The 24820-nt window shown below is 41.6% G+C and overlaps 1 protein-coding gene across 1 annotated transcript; it reads right to left on the bottom strand.

Annotated features, from left to right (window-relative positions):
• Positions 1 to 1595: 1595 nt before the first annotated feature.
• On the bottom strand, positions 1596 to 14705 carry CD180 (CD180 molecule). The gene is made up of 3 exons (XM_081945107.1): positions 14551 to 14705; positions 8078 to 8244; positions 1596 to 4696 (listed from the first exon to the last, which is right to left on the bottom strand). Exons 1-3 carry the CDS (start codon positions 14626 to 14628, stop codon positions 2977 to 2979), a joined length of 1965 nt encoding a protein of 654 aa, XP_081801233.1. The 5' UTR covers positions 14629 to 14705; the 3' UTR covers positions 1596 to 2976.
• Positions 14706 to 24820: the final 10115 nt, after the last annotated feature.

Here is a 24820-nt window from a genome sequence, read left to right on the forward strand (position 1 = left end):
ACATTTTTTACTACCGTTTCTGTGTGTGTGTGTGTGTGTGTGTGTGTGGCTTGGGGGGGCCTGGCAGGGGAAGGATACTGTATAATCTCCATTCCCTCTCCACTCCAGGGGAAAGTTACTGCAAAATCCCCATTTCCTCCGGATCAGCTGGGACTCAGGAAGCAGAAAATAGATGGGGGCAGGGCCAGTCAGAAGTGGTATTTACCAGTTCTCCGAACTACTCAAAATTTCCACCTACTGTTTCAGCAGAACTGGTCAGAACCTGCTGAATACCACCTCTGATTCCTAAGTCTGTCTATCTCTACTTTTTACATAGGTCAGAACTTGTACTTACAAACGGATTGCCTATTACTAAAATGGTGGATGGCATTCTCCTTCCTCAAATTGATTAAAAATCGAAACTGCGCAATGTCTTCAAAACCCTGAAAATAGGCTGCATATTAAAGAAAGGGCTTTATCAGTTTACCGGCTTGAAGAAGGACAATGTGGTCCACTATTTTCAGTAATAGCCCATTATAAGTATAAGTTGTAAGTCAGACATTCTTATCCTGTAGGCTTCCTGTACAGAAAACCGATATATTGGCACAAATAGGCATTTTCTTGTAAATATCCATGCTTAATGCAGAGAAAATGAATGCATACATGGTGGACAATGCATGTAACTTTGGGGAAGGATAGAGTAGCACGATGTGCTCATAAACATAATGTCCTTCTAAAGAGAGATCATATAAAAGATATCCACAGAAAATAGGCAATAAAAAAGCTATGCACAGTTAAAATTTTTGCATTAGCACATATTTACCCGTGAATCACTTTTTATATATTCTGCTTTTAAACCTTGAAAAAAAACCAAGTGCATATTTGTTCTTTTTTAAATACACAAAGCTAGTAGCAATAGTGATAGCACTTGGATTTATACACCACTTCATGCTGCATTTACAGCCCTCTCTTAGCGGATTACAGTGTCAGCATTTTGCCCCCAACAATCTGGGTCCTCATTTTATAGACCTTGGAAGGCTGGAAGGATGAGCCATGCTTGAGCCGGTGAGAATCAAACTCCTGACAGCGAGAAGTGAGTTAGCCTGCAGTACTGCATTCTAACCACAGCGCCACCATGGCTCATCAGTAGGCCTGGATATATTAATAAAATATTTCTGAGCTATGTCCATGAATGTTGATAATAAAACATTTTGATTTTCAATTATAGCCTCTCATTTTTAGCAGCAAAAAATACAATTGGAATCTACAGAAATGAACCAAGATCAGAACCTCTTAACTACATGCTTCTCTAATGTTTAAGTTCACACAGACTAGCAAATCATAATAAAAGAAAAAGAAAAACCATCATGATCAATATCCTTAGAGTTACTCTAGAACAGGGGTGACGAACCCCCGGGCTGTGGCCTATTGGGAACTGGGTTGTGGAAGTGGCTGATGAGTATGTGAAGCTAGATTTGTGTAAATCGTGGGCACGCATGCAAAACCATCTCCCCCTCCCCCCCCCACCATCACTGCCAGTCCCTGGAGCCAGAAAGGTTGGGAACCACTGTTCTAAAAGATAGAGTGCAAAAAAGTACAGAACTGTAGGCTTAGTCATTAAAGTTAAACTATGCTTTAGCATTACAGGTAAAACATTTTGTTTACATTTTGTGAAACGTAATAGAAGATATAAGGTATACTTCATATTCACTTAGAAGAAGCAAATCTCATAAAACCACCAGTGTAAAAAAAGAACTGTATATTCTCTTATATTAACATATTAGTATTAAAACCTTTACAGATTTTGGGAAAAAGAAGTAATTTTTATATATTCTAATATAGTGAGAGCAAACCTTTGGGGCTTGCCATGTCAAAAATTTGGAAATATAACTAACTTGACTCTGCTGGCATGTCACTGCGATCCCCATCCCCGAAACAAAAGAGAAATAATTCTCTATATATCTATTTAAAAAAATATAGTCCAATCACATATGGTGCTGTTTATTTTATATAAAGAAATATCAAATAATTACAAAAATGAAATATGAGTAAAGCAAACTATTTTTGGGAGGGTCCAGGGTCTGTGCAAGAACAGAGCCTCCATAGTCTCCAAAAATTGTGTGAAGACCGAGTGTGTCTTCAAGAATAGTTTTTGAACAAAATAGTACCCCCTCGGACGAATTAGTGATAAAAAAAACTTTGGATTGTGCAGAGATGGACAAATTAACACTGAAATTAAAAGATAAAGAAGACTCGGAATATTATGAAATTTGGAACAATTGGTACAAATGGCTGCAAAACAAGAAAATTAATTAAGCTGAAAAACAATATATATAAATATATATAGAACTGTGTATAAAGGTGTGTAAATATAGAAGCGAAATGTTATATACATGTACAGATATGATGATATAACAATGTTGATATAATGACTATAATGTGTTGTAGAAGGGAAAAAATAATAAAAAATCTGCTAAAAGAAGAATAGTTTTTGTTGGGTGTTGGCACATTGGCATGTCACAAAAATGCCATGGTGTGTCACCTCTGACATGCATGTCATAAGTTTGATATTACTGTTCTAATGTGTAAAAAAAGGTTTCAGAGACAACTAAGGGCATATAATCTTCATATTTTTACATAATTAAATCAATTGGAAAGTTGAGGACTCTCCTGTTTTCTAGAACATTACATTAGTATGTTGTTCACCTATCTGCCACAACATTGAAAGCCTGGGGTATTTTGTTATCACCTAACACATTGAGAGAATGAAATTAGAAATATAACAGTTAGAAAATGCAATACTAAACAACATACACTGATTTCCCTCCTTTGCAATCATTTTCTACTCAAATCTATGTTGTTGGAATTAAGTGATGCAATATTGATATAAAAAGGAAAGGAAACACCCATTGATGTTAAAAATGTCTTTCTATTAAGAAATATATTTGTACATTTTCAAAAATTCCTGCATACTTACTTTCTTTCATAAGCTTCTATCTATAAACATTTTTGCTTTAAAGTATACCTGGTCAAAATGAAGGTCACTACAATTACTATTATCACAACAAGAGTAATCAATGCTATTTGTGCAGTGCTATATCCACAGGACAGATTTATAGAGAAAAGCTTAGTGCCTGCTAGTGATTTGGGCTCAGCGCACAAGGTCTGTTCAGAATCTTCAATTTTATCTATGTTCTGCTTGTACCAAGTTAATAATCCAATATTAGAACAGGTGCATTCCAGTGGATTGTAACTTAAATTGATTATACTCTGGCCAGATAGTCCAGTCAACAAATCATGTGGGATAATATGGATTCTATTATTGGCAAAATTGAGATAAATGTTCCTGAGGCTGGAAAACACATCTGAACAGAATGCAGTAAGATTGTTATGATTCAGATCCACATGTTTTAACTTGCTAAGGACAGAAAATGCTTTAGCTTCTATAACCATCAATTGGCAAGAAGCTAAAGTCAACACCTCTAGATTGGGTGCTTTCTGAAGAAAGTTGTCATTGAAAATGGTGCCAGATTTAAAGGTATTTCCATTCATGTTTAAGACAATAAGGCTGCTTAGACCTTGCAAAATATTCTGCTTGCTTGTATCCATATGAGAGAAAGAAAGGTTCAGGATCTGCAAAGAATGTAGGTTGTGGAATGGGCCTTGAGAATTATCGATGATAATGCGTGTAAAAGAGAGATCAAGAACTTTCAAGTTAGAACATTGGTTGAATGCTGTATGGTGGAATGAAAGGTTGCGATTGTGGCTTAAATTGAGGTGTTGCAAGCCAAAGAGACCATGAAGTTGTTTGCTGCAGCAGTCTAGGCTTTCTATGTGACTCCCGCTCAAATCAAGGTGTTGAAGCTTTGACAAGGATTCCAAACATCCAAAACTCAAGTTCATGGTGTTATAATTCTGCTGGATGTAGAGATGGGTAAGAGAAGGCAAAGCAGAAAAGTCGATGTCACAGAGATTCAAAAACTCATTCCAATTGAGATTTAATTCTTTCAGTAAATTCATCTGAGGAAGGCTCCGTAGCTCAGAAAGGGAGGTGTGGGTCAGGTCCAATCTTTTCAATTCGGACAAACATTGGAAAGTGTCACCAGAAGGTTCTAGGAAAGAGTGATACTGTAGAGTGAGATAGTCTACAGAGATGTTGCATACGCCTTGCAATGTCCTCTCTTGAATGGGAAGGCTGTCTACTCCCCAAAAAGTGCCGAGCCAGAGGACAGTAGTGCTGACACCTTGCAATCCATCCAAGATCACTGAAATATTACTACAACTGCCAAAGTCCAAACTGTAGAAAGAAAACGAACTAAAAGCCTTGGGCTCTATGTGCATAATCTTGTTGTCCCTAAGATTGAGAGTTAGATTGTTAGCTTGTTTTAATACCTCTATGCCTCTAGATGATATTGTTTGTATATTGTTTGTCTGTAAATCCAAGTGTTTGAGCTTTCTAGTTGGAAAATCCGATAGCAGCTCCAATGTTTGGATATGGTTGCTTCCTAGTAACAGTGTTTCTATGTTGTGTAGGTCCTGCATTGGGATAAATGCTAATTTAGTGATCCCTGTTTGGGTTAGATCAAGATGCTTCAGACACTGAGGACCCATAAATGCTGTTGAAGCCAAAAAGAGAAGATTGTTTCCAGTAAAGACAATGGTCTCCAGGAAAATATGGCTTTTGAAAGTGTCTTCATATACCCAATTAATCTGACACCTTTTAAAACAAAACAAAATCTGGTATTAAAATAAAGCACAACTGTGGATATAATTGAAATACAGGTGAAACTCGAAAAATTAGAATATCGTGCAAAAGTTCATTTATTTCAGTAATGCAACTTAAAAGGTGAAACTAATATATGAGATAGACTCATTACATGCAAAGCAAGATAGTTCAAGACGTGATTTGTCATAATTGTGATGATTATGGCTTACAGCTCATAAAAACCCCAAATCCACCATCTCAGAAAATTAGAATATTGCATGCAATCAATAAAACAAGGATTGTACATAGAACAATATCGGACCTGAGTACATGCATATATACTCAGTACTTGGTTTGGGCCCCTTTTGCAGCAATTACTGCCTCAATGCAATGTGGCATGGAAGCTATCAGCCTGTGGCACTGCTAAGGTGTTATGGAAGACCGGGATGCTTTAATAGCGGTCTTCAGCTCTTCTGCTCATGTCTCTCATCTTTCTCTTGGCAATGTCCCATAGATTCTCTATGGGGTTCAGATCAGGCGAGTTTGCTGGCCAATCAAGCACAGTAATCCCATGGTCATTGAACCAGGTTTTGGTGCTTTTGACAGTGTGGGCAGGTGCCAAGTCCTGCTGGAAAATGAAGTCAGCATCCCCATAAAGCTTGTCTGCGGAAGGAAGCATGAAGTGCTCCAAAATCTCCTGATAGATGGCTGCGTTGATCTTGGACTTAATGAAGCACAGTGGACCAATACCAGCAGATGACATGGCTCCCCAAATCAACACAGACTGTGGAAACTTCACACTGGACTTCAAGCATCTTGTAGTGTGTGCCTCTCCATTCTTCCTCCATACTCTGGGTCCTTGGTTTCCAAATGAAATGCAAAAGTTGCTCTCATCAGAAAAGAGGACTTTGGACCATTGAGCAACAGACCAGGTCTGTTTTTCTTTAGCCAAGGTAAGATGCTTCTGACGTTGTTTGTTGTTCAGGAGCGGCTTGACAAGAGAAATACAACATTTGAAGCCCATGTCCAGGATCCGTCTGTGTGTGGTGGCTCTTGATGCACTGACTGCAGCTTCAGTCTACTCCTTGTGAAAGTCCCCAAGACTTTTGAATGGCCTTTTCCTGACAATCCTCTCCAGGCTGCGGTCATCCCTGCTGCTTGTGCACCTTTTTTCCCCCATACTTTCCCCTTCCACATAACTTTCTATTAATGTGCTTTGATACAGCACTTTGGGAACATCCAACTTCTTTTGCAATTACCGTTTGAGGCTTTCTCTCCTTATGGAGGGTGTCAATGATGGTTTTCTGCACAACTGTCAGCAGTATTTCCCATGATTGTGATTCCTACTGAACCAGACTGAGAGACCATTTAAAGGCTTAGGAACTCTTTGCAGGTGTTATGCCTTAATTAGCTGATTAGAGTGGGACACTTTGAGCCTAGAATATTGCACCTTTCCACAATATTCTAATTTTCTGAGATTGTGGATTTGGGGTTTTCATAAACTGTAAGCCATAGTCATCACAATTATGACAAATCACGGCTTGAACTATCTTGCTTTGCATGTAATGAGTCTATCTCGTATATTAGTTTCACCTTTTAAGTTGCATTACTGAAATAAATGAACTTTTGCACGATATTCTAATTTTTTGAGTTTCACCGGTAGGTAGTAAAATGAAGCATAGAGACCCAATCAACATTGACAGATTTTAGATGGTTATCAAAGCACATCATGGTATGTCTGTTTAAACAAGACAAATACCTATCAATTTCCAGTTCAGAAGGAGTGTTACAATCTTGCAGACGCTGATTAAAATTTATTTTCTTGAGTAAAGCCTTGAAAAACACTGTAGAAAATAAAATTTCTGTATGAAAGTACAGGACAATCTCTGGTAACATTTTAAAGCTAATGTCAAATATTAGAAGAAATAAAAGCTGCCATGTTGACACCTAAATGAACATATACAGAGCCAATGCCTTTATTATCAAACAGCTGCAGGTTTCCTGGTTTTCCAGAGCTCTAATTGTTGAAGATGATTGCAACTATTACTGAGACATTTAGAACTTCATCCACAACAGCAATATATGAGAAAACATGAGCGCATAAAAAAAAGACATGGAAAAAGAAATTCAGAGTACAGGTAGTCCTTGACTTACGACCACAATTGAGCCCAAAATTTATGTCGCTAAATGAGAAATTTGTTAAGTAAGTTTTGTCCCCTTTTACGACTTTTCTTGCTGCATTTTTAAAGTGAATCACTGTGTTTGTTAAATTAATAACACCGTTGTTAGGTCAGTCTGGCTTCCCCGTTGACTTTGCTTGTCAGATGGTCACAAAAAATGATCACGTGTCCCCGGGACCCTGCAACCATCCTAAATATGAACCAGTTGTCAAACATCCAAGTGTAAATCATACGACCATATGCTGGGGATGCTGCAAAGGTCATAAGTGTAAAAAAGGGTCATAAGTGACTTTTTTCAGTGCCATTGTAATTTTGAAGAGTCATTAAATGAACTATTGTTGTAAGTCAAGGACTCCCTGTAGTGTTGGAATAGGTCCCAGCAGACTTGAATTTAATTCCATATTTAACTATCAGGGTTCACTAAGAATTTTTTTACTGAGTTATTTTCTCTCAGCTTGGTCCACTTCACAAAGGCGTTGTGAAAATAAAATGTTGGGGAAGAATAGTTATGTGAGACACCTTGAAAATTTTGAAGGGAAGACAGAATCTAAGACTATTTCCCATCGTATCTTCTCAGTCCAATAGAGTCGGCTTGCTTCAGGTCCTGTCAGGTAAGTAATGCTATCTATCTTCTGACAAGCAAAGTCAATGGAGAAGCCAGATTCATTTAACAATGGTGTTACTACCCTGTTTCCCTGAAAAGAAGACCTCCCCGGATAATAAGCCCAATTGGGCTTTTGAGCACATACGCTAAAATAAGCCCTCCCCCAAAATATCACAACACAGCAGCAGCCATGAGGTGACCATGCTCGCCACCTCCTGCACCTCAAAAATAATAAGGCTTCCTTGAAAATAAGGCCAAGTGCTTATTTCGGGAGTCAAAAGAAAATAAGGCCCTTATTTGGGGGGAAACATGGTAATTTAACAAATGCAGAAAATGAGCCCTCTCTGTCGCAGCATCTGTCTGTTGCAATAGCTTCCCATGAGCAATGCATATGCCCTCCACTTTGTCCGCTTTCAATAAATTCTTTAAAACCAGTTTTTCTAGGTCTTGATTGAGCATTTGAGTGAATGCCTTTAAATGGGGGGGGGGGGTTTGCTGTGGAAGGATGTCATGTTGTTCTGTTTATGCAGCATTGTTTGTTTTAACGTTGTGAACCCTTCCAGATCGTTCTGCAACTGGGCAGTATAATAATTCAACCAATGTACCTACCTTGTTAAGTCTAAGTGCACCAGGGCCTTCAGCCTGCTAAATGTCGATTGCTGAAGCAGATGTAGGAAGTTGAAACTGAAATCAAGAACTTCAGTTGTGAGAGGCAGTTCTTCTGGAAGTTCTGTCAGTCCTAAACCTTCACAACTGTAGCTTCTATTAATAAAAAACTGTAAATAAATATATATATATATATCAAGTTAGATACTAGTACATCGATACAAGTAGTCCTTGAGCTCAGATTTTCAGTTGCTAAGCAAGACAGTTGTTAACGGAGTCATACCCCATTTTGTGACCTTTTCGCCATGGTTGTAAGCAAATCACTACAGTTGTTAAATGAATTCTGCAGTTGTTCAATGACACTGGCTTTCCCCATTGACTTTGCCTGTCGGATGCGTCCTATGAAAGTTGCAAATGACAATCTCAGGACCTTGGATCAGGGGTGGTATTCAGCAAGTTCTGACAGGTTCCGGAGAATCGGTAGTGGAAATTTTGAGTAGTTCAGAGAACCGGCAAATAGGCTGGCCCCACCCCCGCTGCTTCTCAGCTGATCTTCTTTTGTTGCCCTGAACAGGAGAATGAAGCTGGGAAGCAGGTTAGTGGGGTGGGGGTGGCGGAATGGGAATTTTGCAGTAACGTTTCTCCAGGAGTGGGGAAGAAATGGGGATTTCACAGTACCCTTCCCCTGCCACGCCCACCAAGCCACACCACGCCCATAAAGCCATGCCCACAGAACCGGTAGTAAAAAAAATTTGAATCCCACCACTGCCCCGGATGTTGCAACCATCATAACAGTGGTGGGTTCCAGATCCCGTCGCAACCGGTATGCTGCAACGGGGCTGGCCGTCCACCACATGCACGTGCACTGCTCACGCATGCGCACCACCACCCTGTGACATTCCAGCTGCTCGGTGGAGCATCGCATAAGCACCATACATTTCGTGCGCATCAGGAGTAAGTTCCTGCCAGTTCTAACCTCTTCTATAGAAGAGGTTCCACAAATCTACCATGCCCTTTAGTTCCAGCTCCCTCCCCCCACCCGACTGCACCATGCTTGCCCTGCCTGCCGCTCATTGATTGGCTGGCTCACCAATCGCCCCGCCCGCCTCTAAGAGTCCTATCTAAATCTTAAAGTCTTAAAGCTGTCAAGTTTGAACACCCCTGGGTTTTTTTTCTAAAGGGTTAGGGGTGCCAGGGTCTTGTAACTTGATAGCTTTAAGACTTGCGTGCTTCAAATGCCAGAGTTCCTGAGCCAACATGACTGGAGGAGGAATTCTGGGAGTTGAAGTCCACAAGTCTTAAAGCTGTCAAGTTTGAACACCCCTGGGGTTTTTTTTTCTAAAGGGTTAGGGGTGCAAAGATCTTGTAACTTGACAGCTTTAAGACTTGCGTGCTTCAAATGCCAGAGTTTCTGAGCCAACATTTTGGTTGCTAAGCAAGAGCGTTGTTAAGTGAGTTTCACCACATTTTACAAGTTGGCCACGCCCACCCGGTCACATGAGTGCTAAGCCACTCCCACCTGGTCACATGGCTGGCAAGCCACTCCTACCCGGTCACATGGCCAGCAAGCCACTCCCACAAAGCAGACCACACCTACAGAAGAGGTTCTAAAATTTTTTGAAACCCACCATTGGTGCACGTGCACAAATGGCCAAATACAGGTAAGGAACACAGGTGGGCCCTCCAAAGCACCATATTGGACAGCACCTGGTGCTCCCAGCAGGCACCAGTACACCTGTGCCGGGGCATACTGGCCGTAACCCACCACTGCATCAGGAATACATGCTGGTTGCCAAGCACCCAAGCTTTGGAGATGCTGTAATGGTCTTCAGAGTGACTGAAGACATTTAAAGAATGGTTGTAAATTGAGGACTATCAATATATCTGAATGTATTATATGTATCTCTTCAGTTTTATGTTTTTAATAAAAACCATTGTATTTTAAGCAAATATGCCAACATGTAGCTCAATATGCCAATAGAATAAATCTGAAACCTAACCCTAACTCTTTTTAAAACTATATCAGGGACAAACTAGTGCTACCATTAGATATGTCGTTGCCAGGAATCTGACGTAAACTTTCATTGCCTATGTGAAGGGAGGGTAAATTATAAAGGTTACATCAAATTAAACTCCTTTTGGAATGAATAAAAAGGGTCACATAATGACATTTTGTCCCTCTGTTTAACATTTCTTTTAAAAATTAATGCTAACAGTGTTTTTCTCAGTTGTTGACACTTCACTAAAATTTACATTAATGCCATTTGTCTGTTGCTGCTGCTATATAATGGACCATTTTTTTAAAAAAGACAAAAAAGACCATCAGCATTATAGGATAACGATCAGATGAATGATAATGAAAGTTCGCGATTTCATATGCTGTTATGACATGTGGCTTACAGGGGTTTTTGATAGTGTCTTGTGTACAGTGAAGAGCTCAATGTGAAATAGTAATCTCACATATAGGCTTTCTACTCATTTTTAATGCAGAGAGTTCACAATAGGTTGACAGTTCAACAAATGATAAATGATTGAAAAATTACGGTTATACAATGTGTGCATGACCTTGAAAACATTTCTCAAAATAATATAACTGCTATTGGGATCCCCTACCATGTTGCACAATAAATAACTATATAAGTAAAACATACGGCATTCAATGCTAGTGTGAATTTCTCAAAATCTTATAGAAAACGTTGCTAAATACAATAATCACAGAACACAATTTTCATCAGCTAGGATATAATTTTCCTGTCAGGAGGATGACAATTAGAAATATCATTGGAAAGTGAACATAAAGGGTACAACTAAAGACATTTATTTCTATAAAGCATTTTTATTAGTTTCAATTTCTTTCCATTCAAAATACCTTATCTAGATACTAATAGAACAGTGATGGCGAACCTTTTTTGCCACAGGTGCCAAAAGCACATGCGCATGCTGTCCCCCTGCATTGTGCCTCCTGCACATGCACGCATGACCTCCCCCCTGCACATGTATGCATGGCTTTCTTGGAGCCTGGGGAGGATGAAAACGGGCTCCACCGCCCTCCGGAAGCCCTCTAGAGTCTGGAAAAGTCCCATTTGCCGACGTCCAGTGGGTCCGGTAGGTCTATTTTTCGCCCTCCCCAATATCCAGAGGCTTTCCCTGAAGCCTCCAGAAGACGAAAAACAATCCAACGTGTAAACCCGAAGTCTATTCCTGAACTTCCGATTTGCGTGTTGGGCGGTTTTTTGTCCTTCAGAGAAGTCTCCGGAGGGTGAAAAACAGCCTAAAATCAAGGCTGAAAATCAGCTGGCCAGCGCGTGCATGCGTGCTGGAGCTGACAGGGGAATGCCTTGGGTGCCCTCAGAAATGGCTCTGCATGCCACCTGTGGCACGCGTGCCATAGGTTTGCCATCATGGCTATAGAACAACTTACTCGATTACAAATAAATGCTGCTGCACTGTTTTAGATGGCACCTAGAAAAAGCATCCTATGGAAAATGATAATGTAAGGGATCACACATTTTCCAGCAAATACATTTGTTGGGGCCAGCCTCAAAGAATCTGTTTTCACAGAAAGTTGCAAATTCACTAACTCATCACAGCAGATCCCTTGTGGGAATTTTCTTTATATATATCTGAGAACAGCTTAGGAAAATATTTGTATTACTATATTACTGAGGCTATGAATTTAGGAGCACATCAAACTGATTTGATGGAATGTTTAAGTCAATATATATAGATTACTATGTGCCATGTCATTTTTAAACAACAAAATAGGAGTTTGTATGGGGAACAGAGAGTGATCTTCTCATCTAATAATTCGTTTAGATATTTCTGCTCAGAGGTGGTATTCAGCAGGTTCTGACTAGTTCTAGAGAACCAGTAGCGGATATTTTGAGTAGTTCGGAGAACCGGTAAATACCACCTCTGACTGGTCCACCCCCATCTATTCTTTGCCTCCTCTGCCAGCTGATCAGGAGGAAATGGGGATTTTACAGTATCCTTCCCCTGGAGTGGGGTGGGAATGAAGATTTTACAGTATCCTACCACTGGAGTGAGGAGGGAATGGAGATTTTATGGTATCCTTCCCCTGGAGTGGAGAGTTAATGGAGATTTTATGGTATCCTTCCCCTGGAGTGTGGAGGGAATGGAGATTTTATGGTATCCTTCCCCTGGAGTGGGGATTTAATTGAGATTTTATGGTATCCTTCCTCTTGAGTGGGGAGGGAATGGAGATTTTACAGTATCCTTCTCCTGCCACACCCGCCAAGCTACGCCCACCAAGCCACACCTACATTTTACGAAATGGGTAGCTGCAGCACTGCTTAGATCCCCCCCTCCCTGAATCTGCCTGACTTATTAGTTATGTTGGGAGTAATTATTCCTAGCCCCCCAGTTTTGAGGAAGTAAAAGGAGGTAGAGGTTAGCCTGGCTTTTTTCCAAAGTACATTCAGGAAGATGCTGAAGACGAAGCTTTTGCAAATAGCATTCTGGATAGACTTGACCCTTCCTGAATTTTATGGTCAATTGGAGTTTGAGGTTTTGATTTTGTTTTCATTATTTTGACTGTTTGTCTTAATTTTATCATATCAATGTTATTTTAGTTCTGCCTATTTAAGTTATGCAAGTTTCTGAGAGCTGACTTTAACTGCAGCAAGATATAAACGCCAAGCAAACCTGTTGCCTTCTATATTGACATTGTTTGTTGTTGTTGTGAGTTGTAGCACATCAAAGCTGGAAAGTTGCCAGAGTGTCTGTTCCTGGCCCTGGATTTTGATCTTTACATCAAGCCCAGGTTGGAGCACTGAGTCATAGTCCAAAACAGCCCCTACTAAATTCTAATCATTTTTAAAGAAAATAATACAGATAATTACTGCAGGAGCACTCTAAGCAACCATCACAGGCTTCAGTTGGTGGGTAAAACTGAACTTCAAAGCCTTCCTCCCTTTTTACATGGGGGCAGTGCATACTACATACAATGAAAGAAGGTGAGGCGATCACCTATTTGAAGCCAGTGAACTTCACCTCAGATGCCCCTGGAATTATAATCTGGTTTGATCCTCTACCAAAGATCATTCCTGGGGCTGCTACTTGATTACCTTGCAACTGTTCCTTAATGTTTGTCAATTGTTTTACAGTCTGTACATTCAGATTGGAGGTTTATATATAGTAGAATTCTTTTATGACAAAGAAGTAGCCATTACCCTCTGTCCCTGAAAATAAGACCTCCCCAGATAATAAGCCCCAATTGGGCTTTTGAGCAAATGTGCTACAATAAGCCCTCCCTGAAAATATTGCAACACAGCAGCAGCCATGAGGTGACCACACTCGCCACCTCCTGCACCTCAAAAATAAGAAGCCCTCCACAAAAATATTGCAACACAGCAGCAGCCATGAGGTGACCACACTCGCCATCTCCTGCACCTCAAAAATAGTAAGACCTCCCTGAAAATAAGACCAAGTGCTTATTTCGGGAGTCAAAAGAAAATAAGACCCTGTCTTATTTTCGAGGAAACATAGTATAAAAAGTGAAACTGTGAGTGGACTACAGCATATACAACTTTCTGAAAGATACTTCATTGCTACCATTCATACATGTGCCAAGTCATTTTCTTTTTTCCCATCCTGGGTTGGTGGTGGGTTTTTGTTTTCGTTTTGGCACATATCAAGAAAGCAATCATTTGATCAACTCAAAAAGCCAGAGGGAATCTGAGGCCGCTAGCCCTTTCCTTAACAGCTGTAAAAAATGTCTGTGTTAGTGAGTGTAAGTATGCCATGAGAAACATCACACCCCAAGGTCTAGTTGTACAGAAATGAGGTGCATATAAACTGCTTATAAAGCCAAAGCACCTGTTCAAGAGCCCCTGGTGCACATAGATAAAAAGTGCCAATGGTCTGTTTTCCTCCTAGCCCCTCTTAGTCCAGCAGCATTTGGCAAATGTTCCCTGCACATGCCAATTCCAAGCGGTGCCTGAAAACTCCACATGGTGTCTTAAACAGCAGCTCTTCTCTCCTCTCCAATCTCCATCGGTCCAATTTGTTTTAAGGTTCTAGGCCCAAAATAAAGAAGAGATAGTCCACCTCAACCTGCTTCCTTGCTTGCTTGTTTATTGCCTCAAATTGCCTATGTGGGAATTTCAAAATGGTATCTGCTTCTAAGCAGGCACACAATTCTTTCTAGCAAGCATGTATCACTGTGAATACGAAACTAATGAAATAGAATCACAACTAACTATAACAATGGGTACAAAGTCAGTCTGATTTGGGGGGTGGGTTGGGGGAGAAAGCACATTTTCTTTCTGTGCAGCAAATGTGCTCCTAAAGGACTGCATTTATCTGTGTATTTTTCTGTTTCACCCACCGGAGGACTTTCAGCCCTTCACTGACCCAGTGTTAGCATGCAAGTATTCACTGCTCCCAAATTAATTATTGATTCTTTCTTGAAGCTACTTTTCTCCCAATAGAAAGACAAATAAGTGATCACTCACCTCAGTGCACATCTGATTGAGGGGTTTGGAGACTTCATAGCTGAGACCTAAAAGCCCCATCAGAAGCCAGCAAACCATTAAGGGTTTGATTAGATTCTCCACACGCCTGTAATGGAAGACGGATGAAAAATAATTTTCTAGTGTGGGGTTTAGAAGAGGCATTTTGACTCGAATGCTTCAAGAGAGGCCAAACAGAGCCTGAAAAAGATGTTGTTTCCTCTTAACACCCAAAGGATATTTGTGCTTTTTTTTCAGTTCCTCTTGCTCTTTTTTCACTTCTGGTTTCTCTCCTAAATACTTGTACCATTCTTGCCATAAATTATTGGAAAATTTCACAAAAAACTTGCTTCCCGAATGGCATTTTCACATGTATTTTGCCAGGAGATGTAAATGAGGCCAGCAAAAGAGGTGTGCCCCCTCCTAACCATACCGATAGACTCCGAATCAAATGGCGATGTCTGTTTTGCTCTGTGAATTCATGGAGAGCTAACCCTAACCCTAAGTGGAATTTTTCCGAATGGGATTTTTCCATGTATTTGCCAAAAAATGTACATAAGGCCAGCCCCCTCCTAACCACACCGACAGGGTTCCGAATCCAATGGCGATGTCCATTTCGCTCTGCAAATTCATGGATAGCTAACCCTAACACTCATTGGAATTTTCCCAAATGGGTTTTTCCCGTGTATTTTGCCAGGAAATGTACATAAGGCTAGCTCAAAAGGCATGCCTCCTCCTTGCCATACCAATGGGCTCCGATTCCAATTGCAATGTCCGTTTTGCTTTGCAAATTCATGGAGAGCTAACCCTAACTTTAAGTGGAATTTTCCAAATGGGATTTTCTCATGTATTTTTTCAGGAAATGTACATAACGCCAGCTCAAAAGGCGTAACCCCAGAACTCTGCTTCTGCACATCTGCAAAATTATGCTAGAGCGATATTCCAGAGGCAGATTTCAGCATAGCCCTGGAACTCTGGTTCCACTTAGGGTTAGGGTTAGCTTTCTATGAATTCGCAGAGCAAAACGGACATCACCATTGGATTCGGAGCCTGTCGGTATGGTTAGGAGAGGGCTGGCCTTATGTACATTTCCTGACAAAATACATGGAAAAATCCCATTCGAGAAAATTCCAGTTAGAGTTAGGGTTAGCTCTCCATGAAGCAAAACAGAAGAAAACGGACATCGTTGTTGGATTCGGTGTCCGTCGGTATGGTTAGGATGGGATTTTGTCTATTTTAAATAACCGAGTTCTCTGAGCATATTATTTCTTGAAAATATCACTACTTTTGTATCTAGGAATTGGGTAGGGATACAGTTGTTTGGGTGGTTTTGGAGGTCCCCCCAATAACTTATTAGAGGAATCCAAACAAGTGATTGAGGACTAAGTCTACCTGTCAATGACTACTTCAGTTTCAACCGCAATAATACACGGACAAAAAATAGATACAAACTCAAGGTAAACTGCTTCAAACTCAATTGATTCCAAACAGAAAATATGATTTCAGCAACAGAGTGGTCAATGTGGTGGTGCTGGGAATGCACTACCCAACTCTGTTGTTACATCCTCAAACCCCTGTAACTTTAACCTTAAACTGTCTAGCGTGGACCTCACCCCTTTCCTAAGAGGTCTGTAGGGGATGTGCATAAGTGCACCAGTGTGCCTACCGTCCCTATCCTACTGTCTCCATTTATTCATACCCATTTCCTTTGTTCTTTCCCTTCCACAGATTATTTGATTTGATTTAAGCTTCATAATTCAGGGTTTGTTGTTTTTAATTCTCCCTGGTATCAACATATTTCATTCTGCTTTTTTATTTAATTAATAAATTCGTTGATGAGTTCTATCTCGCCAAAGCAGACTCTAGGCTTACAATTATTCAATTAAAATGCCACATAAAACATTAAAACAATAAATAGAAATCTTAAATTTAAAACTCAATTAAAATTAAATTGACCCACATGCATAGGAAGGCAGCAAAGGGGACAGGGGAGCAGGTGATTGTTATCTAATCCATTAGCCACCTCTTGAATGCCACACTTCCTTTGGGGACTCAGGCCAGTTGGCAAGCCCTTTCAGAAAGTCAAAAGGAGGAGGGTGGATCTCACCTTGGGGGGTCATGATGTTTCAGATGATAGGAGCCATGCAGAAGAGGCTCTTCTTCTAGACTTTGCTAACCAAAATTCCTTGACCAATGGAGTCTGCAGCATGCCCCTTGTGCCAGCACAGGTGAGGCAAGCTACCCCATCAGAGTGAGATGGTTCCCAAGTTAGCCTGGCTGTGAAAATATTTAAAGGTGATGAGCAACACCTTGAATTGGACCTGGAAGCAAACTGGCAATCAGTGTAACTCGCAGAACAGCAGTGTAACATGGGCCACCCTAGGGGCACTAAGAATATGTTGATATTCTGCAAGCAACATGGTTTATTCAGTACAGTAAGCTCAAGATCTCTGAGATCTTCTCCACTATTGCACCTTCATGCCCATTCACTCTCATTACTTTGAGCACCCACTAAATCAATATAGCACCTTGACTTGTAAGTTATCCATAAGCCAGTGGTCCCCAACCTTTCCAGCTTGGCTCACCAAACTCATCAATGCATTTACCTGCTTCTTATAACACTTGTTCAGCTGCCTCATTTTTGTGTGAACAATCAATATGCTGCATTAAGATGGGATTTGGTCAAGCAAAAACACTGTTTTTCTCTTCCTTTCAGTAATTGTTTTGGAGAGGGGAGAGAAAGACATAGACAGTTTAGTGTAGTGGTTAAGGTACTGGTGTAAAGCATGTGACTCTGAATTCTAAGCTTCCCTCTGGCATGAAAGCCAGCAACATGGCTTTAGACTAGTGATTCGCTTTCTTGCAAATCCAACTTGCAAATAAGGAGCAATTTCCAGACAGTGATAATAATTAATCAATGGAACAGTTTGAGTCCCAGAGTTGGAGTGCTCTATCACTGGAGGTTTTCAAGAAATGATTGGACATCCATTTGTCTGGGATGGTATAAGGATTCCTAATTTGGCAAGGGATTGGGCTAGAAGTCTTTCAAGATAATGTCCAGCCCTATGATTCTATGACAAGAACTGAAATTCTGACAAGAACTGAGATGAAATGTGCCAGTGCTCTCCATAGAGCACCCATATGCTAAATAATTATATACTATATTATAATAACATGGTGTATCCACCGACACACATAATAGTATACACCTACATTATATTATTATGCCTACACTATAATAATATACCAAGCCAAAAATCACAATGTGCTATACGACTTATGGTAGCTTTTAGTACAACTGCAAAAGCTTTAGAGTTTGAATGTTCTTGATTTGATCCCTGGCACAGTGGCCTGATAGCAGGTGCTTGCAAGGCCTTGTGGGTTTTGGGTAGAGGATGTGGTTAAATGAGGCTGAAATGCAAAGCAGACAGCGAAAGCCTTCTGTTGCAAGAGCAACCAATGCATCTGCCCAGCCACATCAAGGTCAACAGAAAAGCATATGAATGTGTTCTCCAGGACAGCACACCGGGCTGTTAAATACACACATTTAGAAATGCTATAGAGTTGTTAGTTATTGATCTGCCCTCCCACCAGGCATTTGGCAACAAACTCTAGGACATTGACAACGAATGGGAGTCCCAAGCTTTAAAACTGCTGAACAAATAACAGCTCTACTAATTCAATCAACTGAGTTTCAAGCAATCATGATGCCATCTGGACCTAATCTAACTCATTGCCTAAGAAGATAAAGACATCTGGACTTCCTGCATGCCAAGGACATGCATACTTAATCCCCAAGGCTGTAGGTTGTGGCCAGACTCATGCTGACAAGTTTCCTTAATTATGCTGAAATAATCCTGCTTGGCAAGGGCTGGACACTTCTTTCTTCAGAAGGTTAGAAGGATATAGGACAGGGCTGTCAAACACGCGGGGCCACGGGGTGGATGTGTTTATGCACTGGCCATGCCCACGCCCGGTTTAGCGAAAGGGGAAAAAGTCACAATACATCATGTGATGACACCATGACAATGCGAGTTTGACACCCCTGATGTAGGAGAATAGAAAGAAGAGTCATCTTCCATTTTGGTGGGAAGGAATCAAATTAATCTGTGGGAAAGAGAAGACAGAATTACATGTTCACTTGTGTTCAGCTTTTATATCAACATTTTAGTTTTTAAGGATTCCTTGGTGCTCTCTGAGCGTGCTTGTTTTCTTGCAGATATTTCATTACCTTAACTAGGTAACATCATCAGGACTAGCAAGGAGTGATGTTTGTTGTCAGTTTATATTCTGGTGCTTTGCCTGTCTGCATGGGTGGGGCAGTCTTAGAGATTCTTTGGTTGGGCTTTTACTGATGGCAGTTTCTTAATTGGGGTATTGTTTAATTGATTGTTAGTGTAAAGTTCACCTTGGAGTTAATCTATGCTGGTCTGAGTGCTGATTACTGGCTTCCCTTGAGATGCACTCGGAGACTACAGTTGGTCCAGAACGCGGCCGCGCGGGTGATTATGGGGAGGACTAGATACTCCCCTGTAACACCTCTCCTGCGCGAGCTGCACTGGCTGCCTGTGGTCTACCGAGTGCGTTTCAAGGTTTTGATTATGATCTTTAAAGCGCTCCATGGCACAGGGCCTAGTCATATGCAGGATCGCATCCTGCCCCACACATCCCTACGACCAATTCGCTCACACAGAGAGGAACTTCTCCGGGTGCCGTCCGCCAAACAGTGCCGGGGGGCGACACCCAGGAGCAGAGCCTTCTCTGTGATGGGCCCAGCCCTATGGAATGACCTCCCCCGTGACATCAGGATTACTTCCGATCTCCGCTCCTTCCGTGTACAGCTGAAGACCCACCTCTTTCAATTATCCGGCCTGGCTCAATCGCAATCGTAATTTTCCCATTCCTCCAAACTGTTTTTTAAATTGTTCTTAAATATTAATTTTATTGGGTTTTTACAATTGGGGTATTTTAAAGCAGATTTTTAACTGTCTATAGATGTAATTTGTTTCCTCCTCCGTGTATGTATGTGTGTTGTGTATGTATGTACGTTGGGTGTTGTTATATATTTTTTATGTTATATGCTCCATTGTACGCCGCCCCGAGTCCTACTTGGAAAGGGAGCGGCTAATAAATCCAAATTTATTATTATTATTATTATTAGAGAAGTGATGGAATCTTTTTTCTCTTTTGGGCTGGTTGTTTGTTGTCTTTTGCATAGTCTATAGGTGTTGTTAATGTCTATGTGTCTATTGATGGCTGATTACTGCAGGAGAGGTATAAATTGGCAGAGAACAGCACTCCTTATTACCTTAGCATTGATGATGTTACATAGTTAGAGTAATGAAGCATCTGCAAGAAAACAAGCAAGCTCAGAGAGGACCAAGGATTCCCCCAAAATAAAATGTTGCGATAAAAGCTCCACTGAACACAACTGAACTTGTGTAATTCTGTCTTCTCTTTCCCACGGAGATTAACTTGATTTCATCCCACCAAAATAGAAGATGACTCTTCTTTCTATTCTCCTACATGAAATGCCAATATTCTCTCTCATTGGTATTTCAGTTTTTAAAATGTGTTTTTCTGAAACCAATGCAAATATGTTGCCTTTTATACTGGCACATTATTATGATTATGAAGTAGTCTTGTACCATTTTCTGTGATGATTGCTAATGCAACCTCAGCAACTTTAAGCTGTATGGACATCAATTCCCAGAATTCCTCAGCCAGTATGCTCTAATTCACTTAGATCAGGGGTGTCCAAACTTGGGAACTTTAAGACTTGTGGACTTCAACTCCCAGAATTCCCCAGCCAGCCATGCTGGCTGGGGAATTAAAGTCCACAAGTCTTAAAGTTCCCAAGTTTGGACACCCTTGACTTAGATAGAACTATAGGTTGGGTTGCTTTTCCCCCCTCTGATTCTTTTCCACAGTAGACAAGGAGCCCAAGAGTCAGAGCAATATCATACACTGATCTTTCAAAAGCATGATTTTGAAATCGTGCTCCATGATTGAAGATGGATTTCCCCCTAAGGGAAGGTTCTAAGGAAGCAAAGGTCAAAAAGAAGCTGCAATAGGAGCAGATTAGGAATCTAGCAAAAGCAGTAAGGAAGTAGGTGAAGGAATGAATAGATGGAGGATACGTCTCCTGCGGCGACGACCCACCCGGGCTCCTTGGTTTACTGAGGACCTGAGGGTGATGAAGTGCCATAGGAGATGCCTAGAGGGCAGGTGGAGGTCCTCACGCTCCGAATCTGACCGAACACAGGTAAGAGCCTATTGACGGACTTACCTTGTGGCATTAAGAGTGGCCAAACAGCAGACATTGTGCCACTCTTATTGCGTCCGCCGATAACCGCCCTGCCGCCCTGTTTCGGGTGACCCGCTCTCTCTTATCACAGAGGACGCGGGAAGCCCCTTTACAGGGCAGAGCAGAGGAGTTTGGGGAATATCTGCAGGACAAAATCGCTCAGATCCGGAGCGGATGGGCCCCCTTCAGTGGACCAGAGGAGCCGCCAACAGTGAGTCTTGTGAGACCATTCTGGGAGGAGTTTGATTCTGTTGCCCCCGAGGATTTGGATAGGTTGCGTGGACGGCTGCGACCGACCACATGTTTAATGGACCCGTGTCCCTCCTGGTTGGTACTGGCATCCTGGGAAGTGACACGAGGCTGGCTACTGGGCTTGGTGAACGCCTCTTTGAGCGAGGGGTCCTTGCCTGCCGCCTTGAAAGAGGCGGTGGTGAGGCCCTTACTCAAGAGGCCTTCCCTTGACCCGATGGAGCTAGCTAATTATCGTCCAGTCTCCAACCTTCCCTTTTTGGCGAAGGTTGTAGAGAATGTGGTGGCACAGCAGTTTCCATGACACCTTGAGGAATCCGAATATCTAGACCCACGCCAGTCCGGCTTCCGGCCTGGACACAGCACGGAGACGGCCTTGGTCGCGTTGGTTGATGATCTCTGGAGGGCCAGAGATAGGGGTTGTTCCTCTATCCTGGTCCTATTAGATCTCTCGGCGGCTTTTGATACCATCGACCATGGTATCCTATTGCGCCGGCTGGGGGGGATGGGAGTTGGAGGCACCGTTCTGCGGTGGTTCGGCTCCTACCTCTCTGACCGGACACAATGTGTGTTGGCAGGGGGGCAGAGGTCGACCCTGAGGTCACTCACTTGTGGGGTGCCTCAGGGGTCGGTCCTCTCGCTCCTTCTGTTCAATGCATATGTGAAGCCGCTGGGGGAGATCATCTGTGGTTTTGGGGTGGAGTATCATCTGTACGCTGATGATATGCAGCTGTACATTTCCACCCCAGACCACCCCAACGAGGCTGTCGAGGTGATGACCCGGTATTTGGAAGCCGTCGGGGTCTGGATGGGGGACAACAGACTCAAGCTCAACCCCTCCAAGACTGAGTGGCTGTGGCTACCGGCACCCCGGTTCAGTCAGTTGATTCCATCACTGACCATAGGGGGCGAGCAATTGCCCCCTGTGGAACGGGCGCACAATTTGGGCATCCTCCTAGATGCCCGGCTGTCAATGGATGACCATGTGGCAGCCGTGGCAAGGGGGGCGTTCCACCAGGTTCGCCTGGTGTGCCAATTGCGCCCCCTACTGGACCGGGATGCCCTACGCACGGTCACTCATGCACTGGTGACGTCTCGGCTGGACTACTGCAATGCCCTCTACATGGGGCTTCCCTTGGGACGCGCTCGAAGACTGCAGCTAGTCCAGAACGCAGCCGCACGGGCTATTATGGGGAGTACTAGGTACTCCCACGTAACACCGCTCCTGCGCGAGCTGCACTGGCTGCCTGTGGTCTTTCGAGTGCATTTCAAGGTGTTAATTACTATCTTTAAAGCGCTCCATGGCTCAGGACCTAGGTACTTGCGGGATCGCATCCTACCACACACTTCCCTGCGACCGATTCGCTCTCACAGGGAAGAACTCCTCCGGGTGCCGTCCACTAAGCAATGCCAACGGGCGGCGCCTAGGAGTAGAGCCTTCTCTGTGATGGGCCCAACCCTCTGGAATGACCCCCCCCCCGATATCAGAACCACCACTGACTTCCGCTCTTTTCGACAAAAACTGAAGACTCACCTGTTCCGTTTAGCCGGCCTGGCCCATTTATAGTTTATTCTACCTCCTGGCAGATATTTTAATTGGGTATTTTTAGGGTATTTAAATATTGCTTTTAACTACTTTACTTCAGATATGTACAGTTTCTTATTGCCTCCTCTTTGTGTTTGTATTTTCTATTTATTGATGTGTTTTTATTTGACTGTACACCGCCCCGAGTCCCTTTGGGGAGAGGGGGCGGTATAAAAATCTAAATAAAAGTAAAAGTAAGTAAAGTGATCTCCTGTGGAAAAGTAAAATTTAACTTGCCATCTAGTCAACGGCTAAAGATGGGCAGGGAAGGATGTACCATTTTGTTCCTCCAATCAAAATGCTTAGGTTAGCCCGCTGATGTGGCAGCTCTGCTTTGAGTTGAAGCACTAGGAGTCATGATGCATTTCTTCCTCAACTGGGAGTCACAAAATGCTTTGTTGGCAATCCATCTTTTTTCTTCAGCATGTTTCATGCTCAGTATATGCTGCAGTGTCAGACTGTAAAATCATCTTTAACTGACCCCAGGGTGGTGAATGGCACGTAACTTCCATATTTAATGTTTAGTCCTTCGTAACTTAAAACATTCTATTTAGTGTTAAGGAGTTTAACATTGGCTAACATTTTTGGTTGAGTAAAAAAAATATCTCCATCAACTGCACAACCAATTTTTGAGTGGGTGACTTATTGATTTGGTCTGTGTATAATACATTTGCTGGGTAGCAATTATATAACTAGGTATTTATCTTGGCAGATTTATTTATCTTTTTGTTCATGTGTAATTTTTTTGCTTCCTCAGTAACACAAACATTGATTTAAAAATGTTTAGGCTAGATAAAATATATAAAACATACTGGATATGATTGAACTATTGTTTGCCAACTGATCTGGTATACTGTAATGTTTAAGGCAATGGGCTAGAAACTGTAAAACCGTAAGATTTTTCCCCAGTAGTTTTATTAAGAATAAGCAGATAGAACTAATAAAGAAACCTAATTGAAACATATCAAAAAAGAAAAAGAAAAAAAACATGGAAAAAAGTAAGACATCCCCCCCCCCGCAAGAAAGTAGTAAAAAGAAACTTTCCTTTTCATCCCACGAATATTCGACACTAACAATTTATCTTTAATTACACCAGGTATGTCTTTATTCCATACCTCAGCGCATTTACTATAAACTCATCTCGAAGTCTTTAGTTTTTATAGATCACAAAGGCCCAGTAAAAATTAATATCTAACAGCATAAGTATATAATTCCCTTTTTAATTTAATCTAAATTTCCCACATCTCTTAACAAATATTACAATTATAATAATAAAATTGAAAGTTATTAATTATCAGAAATAATATCAACTTATTCCATATCCAAAAAAATAAGGTAAATATTACAAACTAGCCAATTACGCCATTGAACACTTCAAAAAGAGAAACTATGCAACCTAGGTAACTATTAACATTATCAAAAATAGAAATTCATTATTTAACCCAGAGTTAGATAAACCAAATTTGTGTTTTTTCTTCCTCCAGCCATTCTTAAGCCCCATAGATAAAAACTGAACTCTTTTCTTCAAATCTCTTTGCCTCCTTACTTGAAGTTCATATGCAATTTCCATTAAGTAACTCCAGTGTATCTCTTATACTTCAATTTAAAAAGATAATCTATATCACTCATTGCATGTATTATTTATACGTCCTTTTTATTTTTAGGTGATTATCAAATTCCACTTGTAAATCCAATATCTATTAGATTGGACTAAGCTATAAGCCAGAAATGGGCAACATTGTCCACTTGGTGTCTCATCAAGCTTTGTAGGGTTGTTGAAAGAAATGTCCTTCTGGGTTCGGCTCCAAGTGGGGAAAAAGACCCTGGAGACACGGAGGCTGCTTGGAAAGATGGTTTTAATGGTGGACAGGACCACGTGGCTTGAGCCCTGAACAGAAAAGGTGATCACATGCTTCAATGTTGGTGGAGAAGAAGAGAGAAGAAAAGGGAAGAGACTGAAGAAGGGCTTGCAGGGCTTCTTATAACCTGTTCGGCCCCACCTCTCTGTTTCCTGTTCCTATATAAGAAATGTATTCTGATTGGTTGTTCAACTCATATGGGCCCATGCAAGGGCAACCCTCTAGACTGAGTTTTGAATCCAGGTTTGGTTGAGTTCAGATGCCATGTGGTCA

This window comes from Natrix helvetica, assembly GCF_964273705.1.
Source record: "Natrix helvetica genome assembly, chromosome: 2".
Classification (NCBI taxonomy): domain Eukaryota; kingdom Metazoa; phylum Chordata; class Lepidosauria; order Squamata; family Natricidae; genus Natrix; species Natrix helvetica.